The sequence below is a fragment of the Schistocerca serialis genome, chromosome 1 (genome assembly GCF_023864345.2).
Source record: "Schistocerca serialis cubense isolate TAMUIC-IGC-003099 chromosome 1, iqSchSeri2.2, whole genome shotgun sequence".
Lineage (NCBI taxonomy): Eukaryota > Metazoa > Arthropoda > Insecta > Orthoptera > Acrididae > Schistocerca > Schistocerca serialis.
Window position 1 is genome coordinate 1,141,395,390 of NC_064638.1, and position 19,485 is coordinate 1,141,414,874.

The following is a 19,485-nucleotide window of genomic DNA, read 5'->3' on the forward strand; positions in this document are numbered from 1 at the left end:
CATTTAATTTCTGAAATTGTACAATACTTTAGATCATAGTGGCGTATAGGTTATATTTTTATTCTTCATTGCAAAATGTCTCTCATTGTTTCAGATAAATTATTTAGACATCTCCAAAAAATTCAAATAATAATGGAAAGACATTTTACATTACAGAAACAAATGAACAAAACAAAACTAGGAACTAATTTATTATTACATCCGTAACAAATTAATTGTAAGAGTTTGCCTCATATTCTTAATTTTATATTTAATGAAACAAAAATGATTATGTTTTTGTATTTAGCTATGACAGATAAAATTTCAGTGAAAAAAACATTTTAAAATGCATCACAGTTGCCAGATATGCTGTTACAGACATAATACTAGATTTTTGTCAGATGGAACAAGAAATTCCAAAACTTTTTCAAAAATACATCTACCTCATTCACGAACTATGGAAATTTAAAGAAGTAACTCTTGCCTCTTTCCTCAGATGAATTCATCAGCTGGTAGTGGTGGAATGATGACAAAACAGGAAGATAGTTAATGTTGTTGTAGGATGAGCAAATTGGACATTTTTTTTTTTTTATTTGTCTGTCTCAGTTGCATTGATCAAATTCTGCCGCAGTGATTACTGGTTTCAGGCTAACACACCTTTACTCAAACCACACACCTCACTGTTAACCACAATTATACATACAATATGATCCAAAAACACACGAACAACTTCTATACAGCAAAGTATACTGTGGGCAACAAGTACCCTCACTGACCTTAGCTTACGTGCCTGTTGCAACTGACTGACACTGTATGGTTCCATAGATGATGGTTTCAAAATGTTGCAGAACAATTTACCAAAGTTTCTTATTCACTGTTTTATCAAAAATAAGCAACATTCCTTCCTAAAAATGTAAAACGCTGAAAATAGTTTGGATAGCATTTGTGTTCTGCAGATTAGTTTTAGTCCAAACTTCACTGTTGCTTATCAGGAGGATGTGTAGAGTGCACACTGGAGTAATCAACAAATCATTATTTACACATCAGTTGCTTACACAGTTACTGATCCAGTTTTACGTATCAGTATATCTGATTACCTGCAACATGCTAAGCTACCTGTTCATGCTTTTATCGATAAAATACTTCAGAACTGAAAAGCTAAATTCCCTAATCTTAAATTGATGGAAATATTCTCTGACGGAGCTAGTCAACATTTCAAACAGTGGAACACATTGCCCAATGCAACTCTCAGCAAACATGTTTGTGATCTTGTGTTAAATTCAAATTTCTTTTGTTTTTCCCATGGAAAAAGAGATGTTGATGGCATTGGATAAATGCTGATGCACCTTGTGTGGCAGTGCGTGAAAGTTAAACACCCTCTCATTACTGACTGATCACCTTTAGTACAATGTGCAAAATACATAAGTGATAAAATTCATATAATAGCAGTTTCAGCAGAGGTGGTAAAAATCTATGCTGACTAGTTTTTGCAGTGTTTGAGTGATTTCAGATTGCTTTCAAACATTCATCAAGTCCACAGTGTCCACATAATTAGGAAGCATACAGTTAAAACAGGTTTGTTGTCTGAGATAATTGGCACACACTTCCATTTAACCCTATTAAGACCAGAGTGTTCACAAAGAACCTCTCCTAACTTCTTAGGTAACCACTTGTAATGATGAAAACTTTTCCATTTTTTGCTCAATGAGTTATTGTTGAACTAGAATTTGAATGAGAACATTTGCATAAATTTGTTGGGCAAACTGGCTGTGAAGAATGTGGAAAAAAAGAAAAAGTGTTTATTTAAATTTCTTAAGGATAGGGAATAAAACAAAGATACTAATGATGTCGACTTGTCCCAAGTGGTGTGTACATTACAAAATCCTGATGAAATAAAACAACCCTTTTGTTTTACAGTCCTGTTCTGAAAGTTCTGTAATTCCAATGGCATCTAGTAAGTGATTTCGCGTAATACATTAAATCTCACAAAATTTATTATTCCATTTGTTTACTAGTAGGTCATGCTTGTCCAATATATGTTCACTAACTTTTGTGTTTATAAATGAAGCCATAATTAAGAAAAATTATGTAAGTATTGTTATCATTCAGTATTTTATATAATATGATGTATATGATGTAATAGACCTAGATGCAAGACCTGTCCCATACATCCTCCTACCACAATCTACTCCAGTCTGGTCACTAACATTACCTATCCCATCAAAGACAACCATTTTGCACTTTTCCTAATTTTCACACGTATTGGGGTGTATTTTTATGTAATTTTTCGGACGTAAGTCTACTTTCTTACGTAATTTTTCATATTTTTGCACCACCATGGGACCTTCCTCCTTCCATCTGCAACAATACAGAAATGTTTCCTTATCCCTGGCCATATCCCAGTCCTACATACTGTTCTTGTGTTGTTGCTTGGCTCATGAAATGGCCCCTAATGGCCTTACCATCAAATTACCCATTTCTGGTTGCCACCCCTCCTTCCACAATGATCTCCACCTGTTCATATTCTGCCAATCCTTAGCCCTCACCAACATAGTCCTGCAAAACTATATCAACCAAGCCCAATCCCCCCTGCAGTACCTTCTCTCCATCCACAAAATTCTCCTGTTATGTAATCCCAAATTCCTGGAACTAATAACACACACTGAAACTCTTCCCCTGCACGAACTTGAGCAACATGCACAACGCTACCTCAAAAAGCTCTCCATCCTGCTCACTTCCTACTCCTGCCTCGGAGTACCACTGTCCACCACTTCTACAACAACCTCCAAACCTCCCCCACGCCCCCTCATAGCTGACAGACCCTGTCTTGCAGACCTACTACACTTACCCCACCCTCCAAATCTCCCTCCCACCACCACACAGAACCCAAAACCTAATCAGACCCACAAGACAGTCATGAACCTTTCCTCCAGAAGCCTTTGTCCCACAGAAATATCAGTCCTTTCCAAAGGCCTCACCTTTTGCCCCAATCCCAAATTCAACCATGCAGGACTAGCTAAAGACCTTTTCTCCTTCTCCCAGTCCCTGCAGTGGAAACACTTTTTCGCCATCAACCCATCCAATCAGACTCAACCAGAGACCAATATTGAACATTGGCTAAGTCAGTTCACTGCTCCATCCTACAGTGATCCACCTCCACTGCCTCCAAACCACCCCCCTGTTAACTTTCCAGAATTTCTTATCCTTGAACCTTGCCTCAACATCATTCCCCAAATCCCTCAACATGCATACTAACCTTACATCCGCAGAAAGAACTGCAGTTCACCATCTAAAAACTGATCCCAATCTTATAATCCTACCTGCAGACAAAGGCTCCACCACTGTTGTTTTGAACGGCAAGGATTATGTGGCAGAAGGACTCCGTCAGCCGTCAGATACTTCCACCTACAAACCATGCCACAGTGATCACATTCCAGCAATTCAGCATGATATCCAGTCACTACTCAAATCCTTAGGCCCATCCCAGAACCACTCCTCAGAGTCCATCTCTCTACTTACCCCTACCACTCCCCACACTCCCACCTTCTACATGCTTCCTAAAGTCCATAAACCCAACCACCCAGGACGCCCCATTGTGGTCACTTACTGTGCCCCCACTGAGAGAATCTCTGATCTCGTAGACTAACACCTTCAACCTATTACCCAGAACCTATCCTCCTATATAAAAGATACCAACTGTTTCCTTGACCGACTCTCCACAGTCCCTATCCCTTTACCACACGGTGCCCTGCTCATCACTATTGATGCCACCTCCCTGTACACTAACATTCCTAATGCCCATGGCCTTACTGCTATCGAACACCACCTTTCCAGACGCCCTATAGATTCCAAACCAACAACCTCCTTCCTAGTCTTCAAGACCAACTCTATCCTCACCCACAATTACTTCTCCTTTGAAGGCATTACCTACAAACAAATCCACGGTACGGCTATAGGCACCCGCATGGCACCATCCTATGCTAACCTATTCATGGACCATCTAGGAGAATCCTTCCTAAAATCCCAGAATCCTAAAACCCTCACCTGGTTCAGATTCAAAATGGTTCAAATGGCTCTGAGCACTATGAGACTTAACATCTGAGGTCACCAGTCCCCTAGAAATTAGAACTACTTAAACCTAACTAACCTAAGGGTTTCACACACATCCATGCTCGAGGCAGGATTTGAACCTGCTACCATAGAGATCGCGCGGTTCCCGACTGTAGTGCCTAGAACGAATCAGCCACCCCGGCTGGCTGGTCCAGATTCATTGATGACATTTTTGCTATATGGAATGAAGGTGAGGACACCTTATTCACATTCCTCCAGAACCTCAACACTTTCTCCCCAGTTTGCTTCACCTAGTCCTACTCAACTCAACAAGCCACCTTCCTAGATGTTGACCTCCACCTCAGAGATGGCTACATCAGTACCTCCATCCATATCAAACCTACTAACCACCAGCAATACCTCCATTTCGACAGCTGCCACCCATTCCATACCAAGAAGCCCCTTCCATACAGTCTAGCCACTCTTGCTTGTCACATCTGCAGTAACGAGCAGTCCTTCTCTAAATATACTGGGGGTCTAGGGTCTCACTGAAGTCTTCACTGACCATAATTATCCTCCCATCCTTGTACAAAAACAAATCTCTCGTGCCTTATCTTTCCAGTCTCCCACCATCTCCCAAAGTTCCACAGTCCGGCCACAGAGGGGCATTCCCCTCATAACTCAGCACCATCCAGGACTAGAGCAACTGAATTACATAGTCCGTCAGGGTTTCAATTACCTCTCATCGTGCCCTGAAATAGAAATGTCCTACCCACTATCCTTCCCACCCCTCCTACCGTGGTATTCCGCCGTCCACTGAACCTACACAATATACTCATCCATCCATACACAACCCCTGATCCCAATCCCTTACCACATGGCTCATACCCCTGTAATAGACCTAGATGCAAGACCTGTCCCATTCATCCTCCTACCACAATCTACTCCAGTCCAGTCACTAATATCACCTATCCCATCAAAGGCAGGGCTACCTGTGAAACCAGTCATGTGATTTACAAGCTAAGCTGCAACCACTGTGCTGCATTCTATGTAGGCATGAAAACCAACAAGCTGTCTGTCCGCATAAACGGCCACTGACAAACTGTGGCCAAAAAATAAGTGGACCAACCTGTTGCTGAACACGCTCCCAAACATGATACCCCTCATCTCAATGACTGCTTCACAGCCTGTGCCATCTGGATCCTTCCCATTAATACCAGCTTTTCTGAGTTGCGCAGGTGGGAACTTTCCCTGCAGTACATCTTACATTCCCGTAACCCTCCTGGCCTCAACCTTCGTTAGTCACTGTCCTCACCCATCCAGCCCCCTCCTTGTTCCCATTCCAGCATTACACAGCCGTCATTTCACCGCCACACCCAGTCTTTTAATTTATTTTTATTTCTCTCCTTTCTGCTACTTACCCCCCCCCCCCCCCCCCCCCCGAACACACACCTTCTCTCCGGCCCTCCGTGTAAACTGCAACACTTCACTATCCACCACTCCCACCGTACTATCACTCCCCCTCCCCGCTCCAGCCTCCTCCTTACCCCCACCCAGTCAACACGCCCATCATGCACTGGTGCTGCTGATCGCAGTGTGGTTTCAGCTCTCTGAGACTGCAGATGTGTGTGCAAGTTGTGTTTGCTTGAGTGTGTGTGTGCGTGTGTGTATGTGTGTCTACTGCTGTGGCCTGAGCTCCCAGCTGATGCACATCGACAGTGCAGAAAGACACGTATATAGCTTCTTTTCTATGTTAACTTCGTAGATTCTTACTTAAATTGCATGTGAGTTTCGTATAGGAGGTGTAAGTTTGAGTTTTAGTTACTGTAATCGTAAATTCAGGCAGATTGTAGTGCAGTTGTTAGGCATTTGTACAGGTTAGTTCATACATTCTTTGCGTGTTTCCCTTGCGTTACCTAGGCACGGACTCGTGTTTCAGTAACTGTTGTTCAACATCGATTAGAATGGACAGGGACTGTGATTGCTGTGTTCGGATGAGGGCTGAGTTGGCATCCCTTCGCTCACAGCTGCAGGTGGCGCTGACTTCAGTCACACATCTTGAGGCTGTTGGCAATGGGCACCACTGTGGGGAGCTGGACTTGGGTATCACGGGGATGTCAACCTCGTCCCATCTGTCTCCAGATCGGTCTGCCACTGTGGTTGCCCCGGTTGCTGCCCGCAGTGGGGCTCTGAGCCCTCGCCTGTGGTTGATTGGGAGGTCATACCAAGGCGTGGCAGGCAGCGAAAGATGTCCCCGGAGGCTGATCAGAAAGCCTCCCCATGCATCTGACAAACATGTTTCAGGTACTGTCTCTGGCTGAGCCAGTTGCAGCTGCCTGCCCGGTTTAAGAGGATGATTCTCAGCCTTCAAGGTCTGGGCAATCGCAGAGGGTGGGCTTATTGGTAGTTGGGAGCTCCAATGTTAGGCGTGTAATGGGGCCCCTTAGGGATATGGCGGCTAAGGAGGGGAAGAAATCCAGTGTGCACTCTGTGTGCATTCTGGGTGTAGTCCTCCCTGATGAGGAAAGGATCCTTCCGGATGCCATGAAGAGCACAGGGTGCAGCCAGCTACCGGTGGTGGCCCATGTCGGCACTAATGACGTGTGTCACTTTGGATCTGAGGAAATTCTCTCTGGATTCCAGCGGCTATCTGATTTGGTGAAGGCTGCCGGTCTTGCTTACGAGATGAAGGCAGAGCTCACCATCTGCAGCATCATTGACAGAACCGGCTGTGGACCTTTGGTGCAGAGCCGGGTGGAGGGTCTGAATCAGAGGTTCAGACGGTTTTGCAACCGTGTTGGCTGCAGATTCCATGACTTGCACCATAGGGTGGTGGGGTTTCGGGTTCCGCTGAATAGGTCAGGATTTCACTACACTCAGCTGGCAGCTACACGGGTAGCGGAAGCTGTGTGGCATGGACTGGGCAGTTTTTTAGGTTAGAAGGCCTCGGGAAAGTACGGGGTGGGCTGCAATCTCAAAGGGTGCATGGCAAATACAGGACGTGCTTGGATCAAGGAACAGTCAGAATTGTAGTTGAAAATTGTTGTAGTTGTGCTGGGAAAGTCCCTGAGCTTCAACCGCTAATAGAAAGCACAGAAGCTGAAATTGTTATAGGTACAGAAAGCTGGCTAAAGCCTGAAATAAGTTCTGCAGAAATTTTTATGAAGTCTCAGACGGTATTCAGGAAAGACAGATTAGGCAGAATTGGTGGTGGAGTGTTTGTGTCTGTCAGTAGTGGTTTATCTTGTAGTGAAGTCGAAGTAGATACTCCGTGCAAATTGGTATGGGTGGAGGTTATACTTAAAAGCCGAACTAAGTTAATAATTAGCTCTTTCTACCAACCCCAAGTTACTGAACAGTTCAGAGAAAATTTGAGTCTCATAACAAATAAATACCCCACTCATATGGTTATAGTTGGTGGGGACTTCAACCTTCTCTCAATATGTTGGCAAAAATACTTGTTCAAAACTGGTGGTAGGCAGAAAACATCTTCCGAGGTTGTCCTAAATGCTTTCTCCAAAAATTATTTTGAGCAGTTAGTCCACAAACTGAGAGATTCATACCTCATAAATTGGTAAGAGATGGAACTGATCCCCCATGGTACAAAATACAGGTCCAAATGCTGTTGCAGAGGCAATGGAAAAAGCATGAGAAGTTCAGAAGAACACGAAATTCCAAAGATTGGCTAAAAATTTACAGACGCGTGAAATTTGGCACGGACTTCAATGCGAGATGCCTTTAATAGGTTCCACAATGAAACATTGTCTCGAAATTTGGTAGAAAATCTGAAGAAATTCTGGTTGTATGTAAAGTACACAAGCAGCAAGTCACAGTCAATACCTTCATTGCACAGTGCTGATGGTACTGTTACCGACGACTGTGCCGCTAAAGCGGAGTTATTGAATGCAGTTTTCCGAAATTCCTTCACCAGGGAAGACGAATGAAATATTCCAGAATTTGAAACATGAACAGCTGCTAGCATGAGTTTCTTAGAAGTAGATCGCTTGATATGGGCAAGTCTTCAGGTCCAGATTGTATACCGATTAGGTTCCTTTCAGATTACGCTGATACAATAGCTCCCTACTTAGCAATCATATACAACCACTCACTCACCAATAGATCTGTACCTACAGATTGGAAAATTGCACAGGTCACACCAGTGTTTAAGAAGAGCAGTAGGAGTAATCCATCGAACTACAGACCTATATCATTGACGTCGATTTGCAGTAGGGTTTTGGAGCATATACTGTATTCAAACATTATGAATCACCTCGAAGGGAATGATCTATTGATACGTAATCAGCATGGTTTCAGAAAACATCGTTCTTGTGCAACGCAGCTAGCTCTTTATTTGCACGAAGTAATGGCAGCTATCAACAGGGGATCTCAAGTTGATTCCATATTTCTAGATTTCCAGAAAGCTTTTGACACTGTTCCTCACAAGTGACTTCTTCCTCACAAGTGACTTCTAATCAAGCTGCGGGCCTATGGGGTATTGTCTCAGTTGTGCGACTGGATTCGTGATTTCCTGTTAGGAAGGTCGCAGTTCGTAGTAATAGACGGCAAATCATCGACTAAAACTGAAGTGATATCAGGTGTTCCCCAGAGAAGTGTCCTGGGACCTCTGCTGTTCCTGATCTATATAAATGACCTGGGTGACAATCTGAGCAGTTCTCTTAGGTTGTTTGCAGATGATGCTGTAATTTACCATCTAGTAAGGTCATCCGAAGACCAGTATCAGTTGCAAAGCGATTTAGAAAAGATTGTGGTATGGTGTGGCAGGTGGGAGTTGACGCTAAATAACGAAAAGTGTGAGGTGATTCACATGAGTTCCAAAAGAAATCCATTGGAATTCGATTACTCGATAAATAGTACAATTCTCAAGGCTGTCAATTCAACTAAGTACCTGGGTGTTAAAATTACGAACAACTTCAGTTGGAAAGGCCAAATAGATAATATTGTGGGGAAGGCAAGCCAAAGGTTGCGTTTCATTGGCACAAAACTTAGAAGATGCAACAAGTCCACTAAAGAGACAGCTTACACTACACTCGTTCATCCTCTGTTAGAATATTGCTGCACGGTGTGGGATCCTTACCAGATGGGATTGACGGAGGACATCGAAAGGGTGCAAAAAAGGGCAGCTCATTTTGTATTATCACGTAATAGGGGAGAGAGTGAGGCAGATAGGATACGTTGGGATGGAAGTCATTAAAGCAAAGACGTTTTTCATCATGGTGAGATCTATTTACAAAATTTCAGTCACCAACTTTCTCTTCTGAATGCGAAAATATTTTGTTGAGCCCAACCTACATAGGTAGAAATGATCATCAAAATAAAATAAGAGAAATCAGAGCTCAAACAGAAAGGTTTAGGTGTTCGTTTTCCCTGCACGCTGTTCGGGAGTGGAATGGTAGAGAGATAGTATGATTGTGGTTTAATGAACCCTCTGCCAAGCACTAAAATGTGAATTGCACAGTAATCATGTAGATGTAGATGTAGAGAAAGGCTTGACGGCCAAAAGCTATGAGTGTGTGAATCTTTTGAGTGTGCCTATCGCGACGCAGTATCTCCACTATATGGTGAATAGCAACTTTCCTTCTCTGGTATTGATATAAAACAAGGAAAACTTGATAGCTTCGGGTATTATCTTTTGATGAGCTGTAGTACAGAAGCGTGAGTGCACACTTGCACATGCACGCACACACACACACACACACACACACACACACACACACACACACACACACACACACACACAAAACTAGAAAATCTCTCTCTCTCTCTCTCTCTCACACACACACACACACACTTACATTAATGCTTCTACATTGTGCCACTTAAACTGATGCTATTTAGTGGCAGGTGGGCTAGTAGTGGGAAGGGGGAGGGGGGGGTAATGTGGGAGGGGGTAGGTAGAGTGAGAAGGGAGGCAGGGAGAGGGACTGGGGGTGAGTTGCCAGCAGCCCACAGGGAGGCTTGTTTGTTGGCTACAAATGTGGAAGTGAGGGGTAGCGGGTATAGTTGCGGCAGCCAATGGGAAGCAGCACACACTGAGGGCAATGTGGGGTTGTGAGTTTGGAGGGTGTGACAGGACAGAAGAAGGGGAATCTGTTTGGCAAAGGATGCAGGGACAGTGGGTAACCTAAGACTGAGGCCAGGAAAGTTACAGGAATGGAGGATGTGTTTAAGAGTGACTCCCATCTGCGTAGTTCAGAGAAGGTGGTTGTGGAGCGAAGGATCCAAATGGCTTGGGCTGTGAATCAGCCATTGAAATTGGTCATGTTGTGCTCAGCTTCATGTCATGGCAATAAGTGGTCAACTCTGTTCTTGACAACAGTTTTGCAGTGACCAGTCATCCTGGTGGCAGCTGGATGGTAGCCATACCAAAATAAAAGACTGTGCAGTGTTTGCAGCAGAACTGATACATCACATGGCTGATTTTCCAGGTGGCCCTGCCTCTGATGGGGTAGGCTAAACCTGTAATAGGACTTGAGGAGAACGGACTGCGTGGGGGGACTGGGTAGGTCTTGCACTTTGACCTACTACAGGGATATGAATCCTGTGGCAAGGGGTTTGGAGTGGGAGTGCTGTAGCAATGGACTAAGGTGTTGTGTAAGTAGAGTGGGTGACAGATCACCAGTTTAGGAGGGTTGGGAAGGATCTTGGGTAGGATGTCCCTCATTTCATGGCAGGATCAGAGACAGTCAAAGAACCTGGTGAAGGATATGGTTCATCTGTTTCAGTCAACGGTGATATTGAGTGATGAGGGTGCCACTCCTTTTTAGCTGATTCTTGGGGGTAGTGGGAGGATTGAGGGTGTGTAGGATTACATGATGGGACATCTGTTTGTGGTTTGGGGGGTATTGCCTGTCTATGAAGGTCTTTGTGAGGGCTTCAGCAAATTGGGCAAGGGTATTCTCATCACTGCAGATAAGTCATGCATGGTTGGCTATACTGTGCTTTTCCTTTGAAGGGAAGGTTTACATACATAATTCACATCTCATCCACGGGCACCTGCATGGCACCCTCCTATGTTAATCTGTTTATAGGCTATCAATAGGAAACCCTCATAGCCTCCCAAAACTCCCAATCCCTATCTGCTTCAGGTTCATTAATGATATCTTCATGATCTGGACTCAGGGCCAAGAGACCCTGTCCAGATTTCTCCACAATCTTGGCACATTTTCTCCCATCCACTTCCACTGGTCATCCTCCACCTAATGTGCCACCTTTCCTGGATGTTGACCTCCATCTCATTTATGGATCCATCGACACCTCCATCCACATTAAACACGTCAACCATCAACAGTACCTGTATTTTGATAGCTGCCATCACTTCCACACCAAAAAATCCATCCCACACAGTCTAACTACCCAGGGATGATGTATCAGCAGTTACAAGAACTCCCATGCCCAATATGCTGAAGACCTCACAAAAGAATTCAAAATCAGGCAACAGCCCCCACCCCCCCTGCCCCCGCCCCAAACAGATTTTGCTTGCCACATCCTCACATACACCTAGCCCTCACACCACCCCCTAAGATTAAGCTACAAAGAAGTGTCCCCCTCATCACCCAGTATCACACTGTACTGGAAGAACTGAACCTATCCTTCATCAGGGCTTTGATTATCTCTCATCCTGCCCTGAAATGAGGGTCATAGTACTCAAGATCCCCCCCCCCCCCCCCCCTGTGCTCCCGCCCCCTAAAGTTGTGTTCCGTCATCCACAAAACCTATAAAACATCTTTGTGCACCCCTATACCACTCCCTCTTCCAACCCCTTGTCACATGAATCATATCCCTTGCCCAATCCACCCACCCAGCACCTCCCACTCCAATCCAGTCACAGACTTATCCTAGCCCATCAGAGGCCAGGTCTCCTATGAAAGCAGCATATCTTATACAAAGTCTGCCACAAACACTGCACAGCCTTTTATTTTGGTATGACTACCAAGGAGCTGTCCACCAGGATGAAAGACCACTGACTAACTGTTTCCAAGAACAATGTTGATCCCCCGTTGGCACAACATACAGCTGAGCCCACATGCTCAGTTTCAGTGGCTGCTTCACAAGCTGAGTTATCTGGATCCTACTCTCCACCACCAGCTTCTCTGAACTACACAGATGGGTGTCATCTTTACAACACATCCTCCACTCCATAATCATCCTGGCCTTAATCTCAGGTAACCCACTACCCCCACATCCTCCATCCAACAATTTTCCCTTCCTCCATCCTGTCGTCCCAATTCATGTCATCACATCACCATTAGTTTGTGCCACTTCCCACTAGCCCCTACAACTATACCTGCCACCCCTCCCTCCATTCCTAGCAGGCAAACTGGCCTACCTGTAAGCCACTAGCCAGACATCTGCAGTCCATATCCCTGCCTCCCTCTACTGTAACACACCCTACCCAACACTACTCCCACGACAAGCAGCCCATCTGCCACTAAATAACATCAATCTAGCCAGCACTAGGTAGGGGCATAGGCATTTGTGTGTGTGTGTGTGTGTGTGTGTGTGTGTGTGTGTGTGTGTGTGTTACTGTATTGTAGCTTATCAAAAAGATAATTCTGAAAGCTAGAAGTTTCCCTTCTTTTATATGTGCCTATCAACATCTCAATACTTCTGATTTCAGTCAGATGGATGTGTTATGTCTTTAACAATAGAATGTTACATCCATAATGCTTAATTGTCTTATTATATATTAATAATGGTATATCTGTTTAATGTCTGATATATTTTCATAAATGCTGTCCCTTGCACTTTTTTAATGACAAATGAACACAGCTTACTTCATTAAGCTTTGTATTTTGCTCAGATTAAGGTCTACCTATAAAAATTATAGCTTTTGGGTTTTTATTTTCATATTAACACTTCACTTTCAGTTGTACATATTTTACATCTGTAACAATGGGATTACTCAGCTGTAAACAGTTTCTTCTCCCTAATCCTTTCCATATCATCTTTCCATTGCCTCTCTTCCCACAAAAATTTATCAGAATGAGCTGCCTGGTATACAGTATCTATGTGATCACCTTTGATGATGTTATTACAGCTGTGAGGAGTAGAATTACATATTTTCTGCTATGTAACAAGGTTAAAACTAACTCGAAGAGCTAATAAATGTTTTAGTGTAGTCATAATCAAAACTGAAGTAGCTTTGTAGAACAGTAATAGTGTGTTCTGCTACAGTGTACTTTAAAATTCACATGAGAATACATTAGTATGGAAAGACTCAAGAATCAATCTGTGACTGGTGTTTAGTACAGTATTTACAAACTTTTTCTTGACATATTGTTTCATAGCCATAATAAATTTTTAGTATGAAGTTATTGTCCACTGTAGGTTGCAAAATCTATATAGCAATGTGCTATCAACCAGTGCAGAAATCATATCATTTTCAACCAAGTGCCTCATATTATATTGAATTTATATGTGTGAGACACCATTGTTTAATTACATAGTTTGTCGGATTCAGATGGATGACATATGTGGGACGTTTGGCTGAAGGCTTCCAACTTTTGATGACTGAAGTGTATGGTGACAAAATGATTGTATGAGGTGTGCAGAAAAGCTGCAGGAGTGTCTTCTATACAGCACCTCCAGCAACAAGATTCATTACTCAGTAGTACAGCGAAGGAAATATATACATGCATATACACCTGTATGATTACATTATCTTGGTCAACTACACTGCACCAGCACTATAGCCTGACTGGAGAGAAGAGTTGTTATACAAAGTATGTGGATGGAAAATCCAGGTGCAAGCCCCGTCCTACGCACCCATATTCCACTTCAGTCCAGTCACAGAATTATCCTACCCTATCAAAGGTTGGGCCACCTGTAAAAGCAGTCATATCACATACCAGCTCTGCTCTAATTTTGGCATGGCCTTTTAAGTAACAATGTCCACCCGAAAAAGTCTCCTCCACCAAACTGTCATCAAGAGCAAAGCTGACCACTTGGTGATAAATACCCTGCTGGGTGCAACATGCTAGACTTCAGCAGTTGCTTCATGACCTGTGCCATCAGGATTCCCCTTCACCTCCCTCTTTCCCTCTTCCTAACCCCCCTCCCTCCCCTACCCCCAATTACCAGCTGAACTAAATAAATGGAAGTTGTTCTTATAACATCCCACAATGCTCCTCCATATCACTGAGCAGCATACACATCTGCCCCTGCCTTTGCCAGAGTGTGCACACTGATGAAACTTCCCAAACCCTTTGCACTTGCTGCCAATGCTTCCAGCACCCTTCCTTCAATACTGTTTCCCCCCTCCTGACCTCCTTTCTTCCTTAGAGCCTCCACCCAATACAAACCTTCATTGTAGTGCTGATACAATGTAGTCGGCTGTGACAATTTAGCCATGAACAGTTATGTGTGTGTATGAGCTTTGAAGAAGGACATAAACCAAAAGCTTAGCAACATTTTCAGTCTTGTTTATGTGCCTACTGACCACTTAATGCCTCAGTATATGGTGAGTTGTTAACTTTACTCCTTCCATAATGGTACCTCATTCTCACAACTTACTTTATTTTACCCTTTGTTAAAAACAGTAGCGCAGATTAAATTGTCTGATTTTGCCACTAATCTCAGGAAGGGAAAGTGCAACATGTGGGGGTCCCAAAATACAGGTACTGAGACTGCTCCTATCCTTGCCCTTTGAATGACTTTAAAGCATGCTCCAAAAACTGTAAGATTTGCTGATGAGTTAAGCACATTAATCAAGGATCCATCTGAACCTTACCAGATACAGCACAAATGATAACTGAAAAGGCATACAATTAGTTCACAGCAAACACTGTAAGCCTTTATCTCACATATATCGACATTACTAAGTTCCAAGAAAACACCCAAACCCACTGCCACCGTAAGTAGACATTGATATTCATATACTAAATGAAACAGTGTCTGTGTAATATCTTGGCATCTTAATTAATTTACATAGTTTCATAAAACACATTGCATCATTCAGTTCATATCATACTTAGTTTAGAATGTACTTAATTCAATATCAGTTAAAATCATACCTTAAAAGTGATAAAAAAATGCACCATCTGTCACCTGTCCCCCACGTTAGAATTCCGGTTTGTGTTCATTATTACAGTCACATCAGAAGAAATGCAAATATGACTTAATTAGAAATGGATCAGGACCTATTACTATAACCCTGTGTGTAAAACTTGGATATGCACTGCAGCATCAGGCCACCAGTGTGCTAAACTTCGTATATTATGCAAACAGCATCTGTCTGTGGCAGCCACCAGAGGCTGCCTGCTGTGGGCCACATTATTTGTGCACGCATCTCTGCATCTGCCATGCTGTCTACCAGAGCCCTCATCTTTATAATCACTGAACAGCAGGCTCTCACTCTCATATGATATTCATACTTGTTGTCAACATCTGCTTGTATCAGTATCTGGATTGTTTCTGTGTTTGTGTTTCTGGATGAAGAATGAACTCTGTTTCACTGGGGCCATGCTGTTGTTTGTGTCTTACAATACAATAAAAGAGTCTTTCTTTGGTGAGACTTGTGTAGTTTGAACTTACACCATGACTGCCATGATCCATTGCTTCTTCCAGGGCTGTCTTCCCAGAGTGATTTTTCACATTTATACTCGCGCCTTTCCTCAGCAGTAAATTGACTGCATTACTGCTACCAACAGCAAGCATCAGTGGAGTTTGGCCATCGCTGTCCTGTTCATCAATGCTTGCTGCCTTTTTCAGTAACAGCTCCAGACCTTCCACACTGTGTGCCTTGGCTGCCCAGTGCAGGGGTGTTCGACCAGTGACATCCTTCAATGTGACATCTGCTCCAGCCGCAACCAAGGCCTCCACCACCTGAAAATGACTTTCATTTAATTCTTACCCTGAATACATCAACTGAAGTACCACAACTTTCATAATAATTTAAAGTCAACTGATAAGTTAAACATGTGAACATTCCTCTTTCCCTCAAGTTCACAACATGTTATTAGAATTAGCACTTGTAGACACAGTGAAAACTTTTGACGATGTTAACTGGAATACATTTTTTGAAATTCTGAAGCTAGCAAAATAAAATGCAAGATGCAGAAGATTATCTACAAGTTGTACAGAAACCAGACTGTAGTTGAAACAGACAAAGGATATGAGAGGGAGACAGTAGCTGAGAAGTGAGTGAGACAAGGCTATAGCCCATACCACATGCTGTTAAAACTGTACATTCAGCAAGTAGTAAAGGAAATCAAAGAGAAATCTGGAGTCATAATCAAAATTCAAGGAGAAGAAAAAAAAATTAAGGGTTGCCAATGACTTTGTAATCCTATCAGAGATGGCAAAGGTCTTGGAAGATCTTTGAATGGAACAGATTGTGTTTTGGGAAAAGGATATAAGATGAATGTCACAAAAGGTAAAATGAGGGTAATGGAGTGTAGTGAAATCAAGTTAGGTAATCTTGAGGAAGATAAATTAGGAAATAAGACACTAAAGGTAGCAGAGAAGCTTTGTTATTCAGGCACAAAAATAACTGACAATGCAGAAAAAGAGAGACTATATAATGAAATATCATTAAAGACAAAGATAACTATTTTACCATCTTAGTGCAGGGCTAAGTGTTTCAAAGTATTTCTGAAAGTATTTATCTGGAAACTTTTATATCAAAGTGAAATATAGGTGACTAGCAGTCCAGACAAAAAGGGAACTGAAGGTTTTGAAATGTGGTGCTACAGGATAACGACAAACATTAGATGGCTAGCTCAGATAGCTACTGAAGAAATATTGAAACAAACTGGGGAAGTGATAATGTTAAGGAAAACTTGACCGTAAGAAGGGATTGTTGGATAACACATAGTGAGGCATCATGGAATAGTCAATTTGGTTATGAAGAGAAGTGAACCAGCCTCCAGACTGAAGACCACAACAACAACAAATATTTAGATATTTACATTTACAAGACAATATACCATGCAATAAGTGTGAGTATGATAACAGAAATTTCTGGATGGAGTATTCCTAGAACCCTGTGTGTAATGCTTGGGCCACTGGCATACTACAATTTGTAAACTGCACTGGCCATCCACCACATGACTTCTGGACACCATACAGCATTTTCTGTGCCATTTCCAGAGCCCTCCTCTTTATAAGCACAGTGCAGCAGCCGATCACTCTCATACTGTGTTGTCACTTATTGTCAGAAACTGCTTGTATCAGTGCCTGGATTGTTTCTATGTTTGTGTCCACATTCTCAAGTGTTGTTTACTTGCACATGGATGAAGAACAAACTCTGGTTCACTGTGGCCATGCTGTTGTTTCAGTCTTACAGTACAATACAAGAGTCTTTTTCTTTGGTGAGAATTGTGTAGTTTAAACTTACACCATGACTGCCGTGATCCATTGCTTCTTCCAGCACTGTCTCCCCAGAGTGATTTTTCACACTAATACTCGCACCTTTCCTCAGCAGTAAATTGACTGCACTACTGCTACCAACAGCAAGCATCAGTGGAGTTTGGCCATCACTGTCCTGTTCATCAATGCTTGCTGCCTTTTTCAGTAACAGTTCCAGACCTTCCACATTGTGTGCCTCAGCTGCCAAGTGCAGGGGTGTTCGACCAGTGACATCCTTCGATGTGACGTCTGCTCCAGCTGCAGTCAAGACCTCCATTACCTAAAAGGGTCTTTCTTTTAGATTTACTTTCACTTAATTCTTATCCTCAATACATCAACTGAAGAATCAAAACCTTCATAATAATTTTAAATCAACCGATAAGTTAAACATGCAATTACTACTTTTCCCCTCAAGTTCACAACATGTTATTCGATTTAGCACTTTTAGACCTGGAAAAAGCTTTTGGCAATGTTGACTGGAGTACACTCTTTGAAATTCTGAAGCTAGCAAAATAAAATACCGAGTACAGAAGATTATCTACAAGCAGTATAGAAACCATGCTGCAGTTGAAACAGTCAAAGGAAATAAGAGGAAGTGAGTAGTTGAGGAGTGAGTGAGACAAGATTGTAGCATATTACCGAGGCTGTTGAAGCTGTTCATTCAGCAAGCAATGAAGAAAATCAAAGACAATCTTGAGAAGGTTTGCTGATGGCATTGTTATTCTATAACATATGGCAAAGGCCATGGAAGATCATTAAATGGAATGGAAAGCATCTTGGGAAAAGGATATAAGATGGATAATAACAAAAGTAAAACAACAGTAATGGAATGTAGTAAAATAATGTCAGGTGTTGCTGAAGGAGATAGATTAGGAAATGAGACACAAAAGGTAGTAGAGAAGCTTCGCTATTTGGGCACCAAATTAACTGACAATGGGAGAAGAATAGAGGATATAAAACGCAATGTCAATAAAGAAAAAGATAAATATTTTAACATTCTAATGTAAGTGTCAGTCTAAGTTCATGAAGTACTTTCTGAAAGCATTTATCTAGAAAACTTTATATCAAAGTGAAATGTACGTGATTAGCAATCCAGACAAAAATGTGTTGCTGCAGAAGAATTGCTGGAGATTAGATAGGTAGATGTGATAACTACTGAAGAGGTACTGAAGCAAATTGAGGAAGTAATAATGTTATGGAAAACTTGACTGAAAGAATAGATGATGCACAGACAGGGGCACCATGGAATAGCCAATGTGGTTAGGGACAGAAATAAATCAGTCTTCAGAGTGAAGACCACAACAACAACAAATATTTAGATATTTACATTTACAATTTAATGTACCATGTAACAACTGGTAGTATAACAGAAATATCTGGATGGAGTACTGTTATAACCTTGTATGTAATACTTGGTTACACATTCTGGCAAAAAGCCACTGGTCCGTAAAACTGAATATTCCAATGATGGAAACTGTGTGGGCTGTCTGTCAGAGGCCACCTGCTGGAGCCACAATATTAGTGTACACAGCACGACATCTGTCATGCTGCCTACTGGAGCCCTCCTCTTCACAAGTGTAGTGCAGCAGGCATTCACTCTCATATTGTGTTCATACATATTGTCAGCAACTTCTTGTATCAGTACCTTGATTGTTTCTATGTCTGTTGTACATGTTCTCAATTGTTGTTTGCTTGTATGTGGAAGAAGAATAAACTTTGTTTCATTGTGGCCATGCTGTTGTTTGTGCCTTACAGTAGGGTACAGTTGGTGGCAAGTATGGTGTTCGCTTCCATGTGTTCAGTCTATTTGGTTGTTCCTTCAATTCTTCTGTCCATGGAGGTAGTGCTCTGATCTCTCTTCGACCATCAGCAGCTTCTTATGGTTGCAGTTACAAACTTGTGAGCCACACTGACAGTGGGGCTTCCACACTGTTGGTATATCTGCCACCCTTTCCTCCTTATGAAAATGCAGCCAATTACTGGGAGGTGTACAAGATGTGGCTTCAGGAACTCTTCCTTGGTTTTAATGTCACTGATGCAAATGTGTGTAAGGTTTTGTTCCCTTCTTGGACTTCTCTTCAGATTTAG

The 19,485-nt window shown here is 42.5% G+C and overlaps 1 protein-coding gene across 1 annotated transcript in view; it reads right to left on the reverse strand.

Moving 5' to 3' along the window:
• The window catches only part of LOC126417476 (serine/threonine-protein phosphatase 6 regulatory ankyrin repeat subunit A-like), a 408,260-nt gene that overhangs the window by 39,897 nt on the left and 348,878 nt on the right, over positions 1 to 19,485 (reverse strand). Inside the window, exon 19 of the mRNA XM_050085121.1 lies at positions 15,583 to 15,873. Coding sequence (XP_049941078.1) covers positions 15,583 to 15,873 — 291 coding nt within the window. The remainder of the gene's footprint in view (positions 1 to 15,582; positions 15,874 to 19,485) is intronic.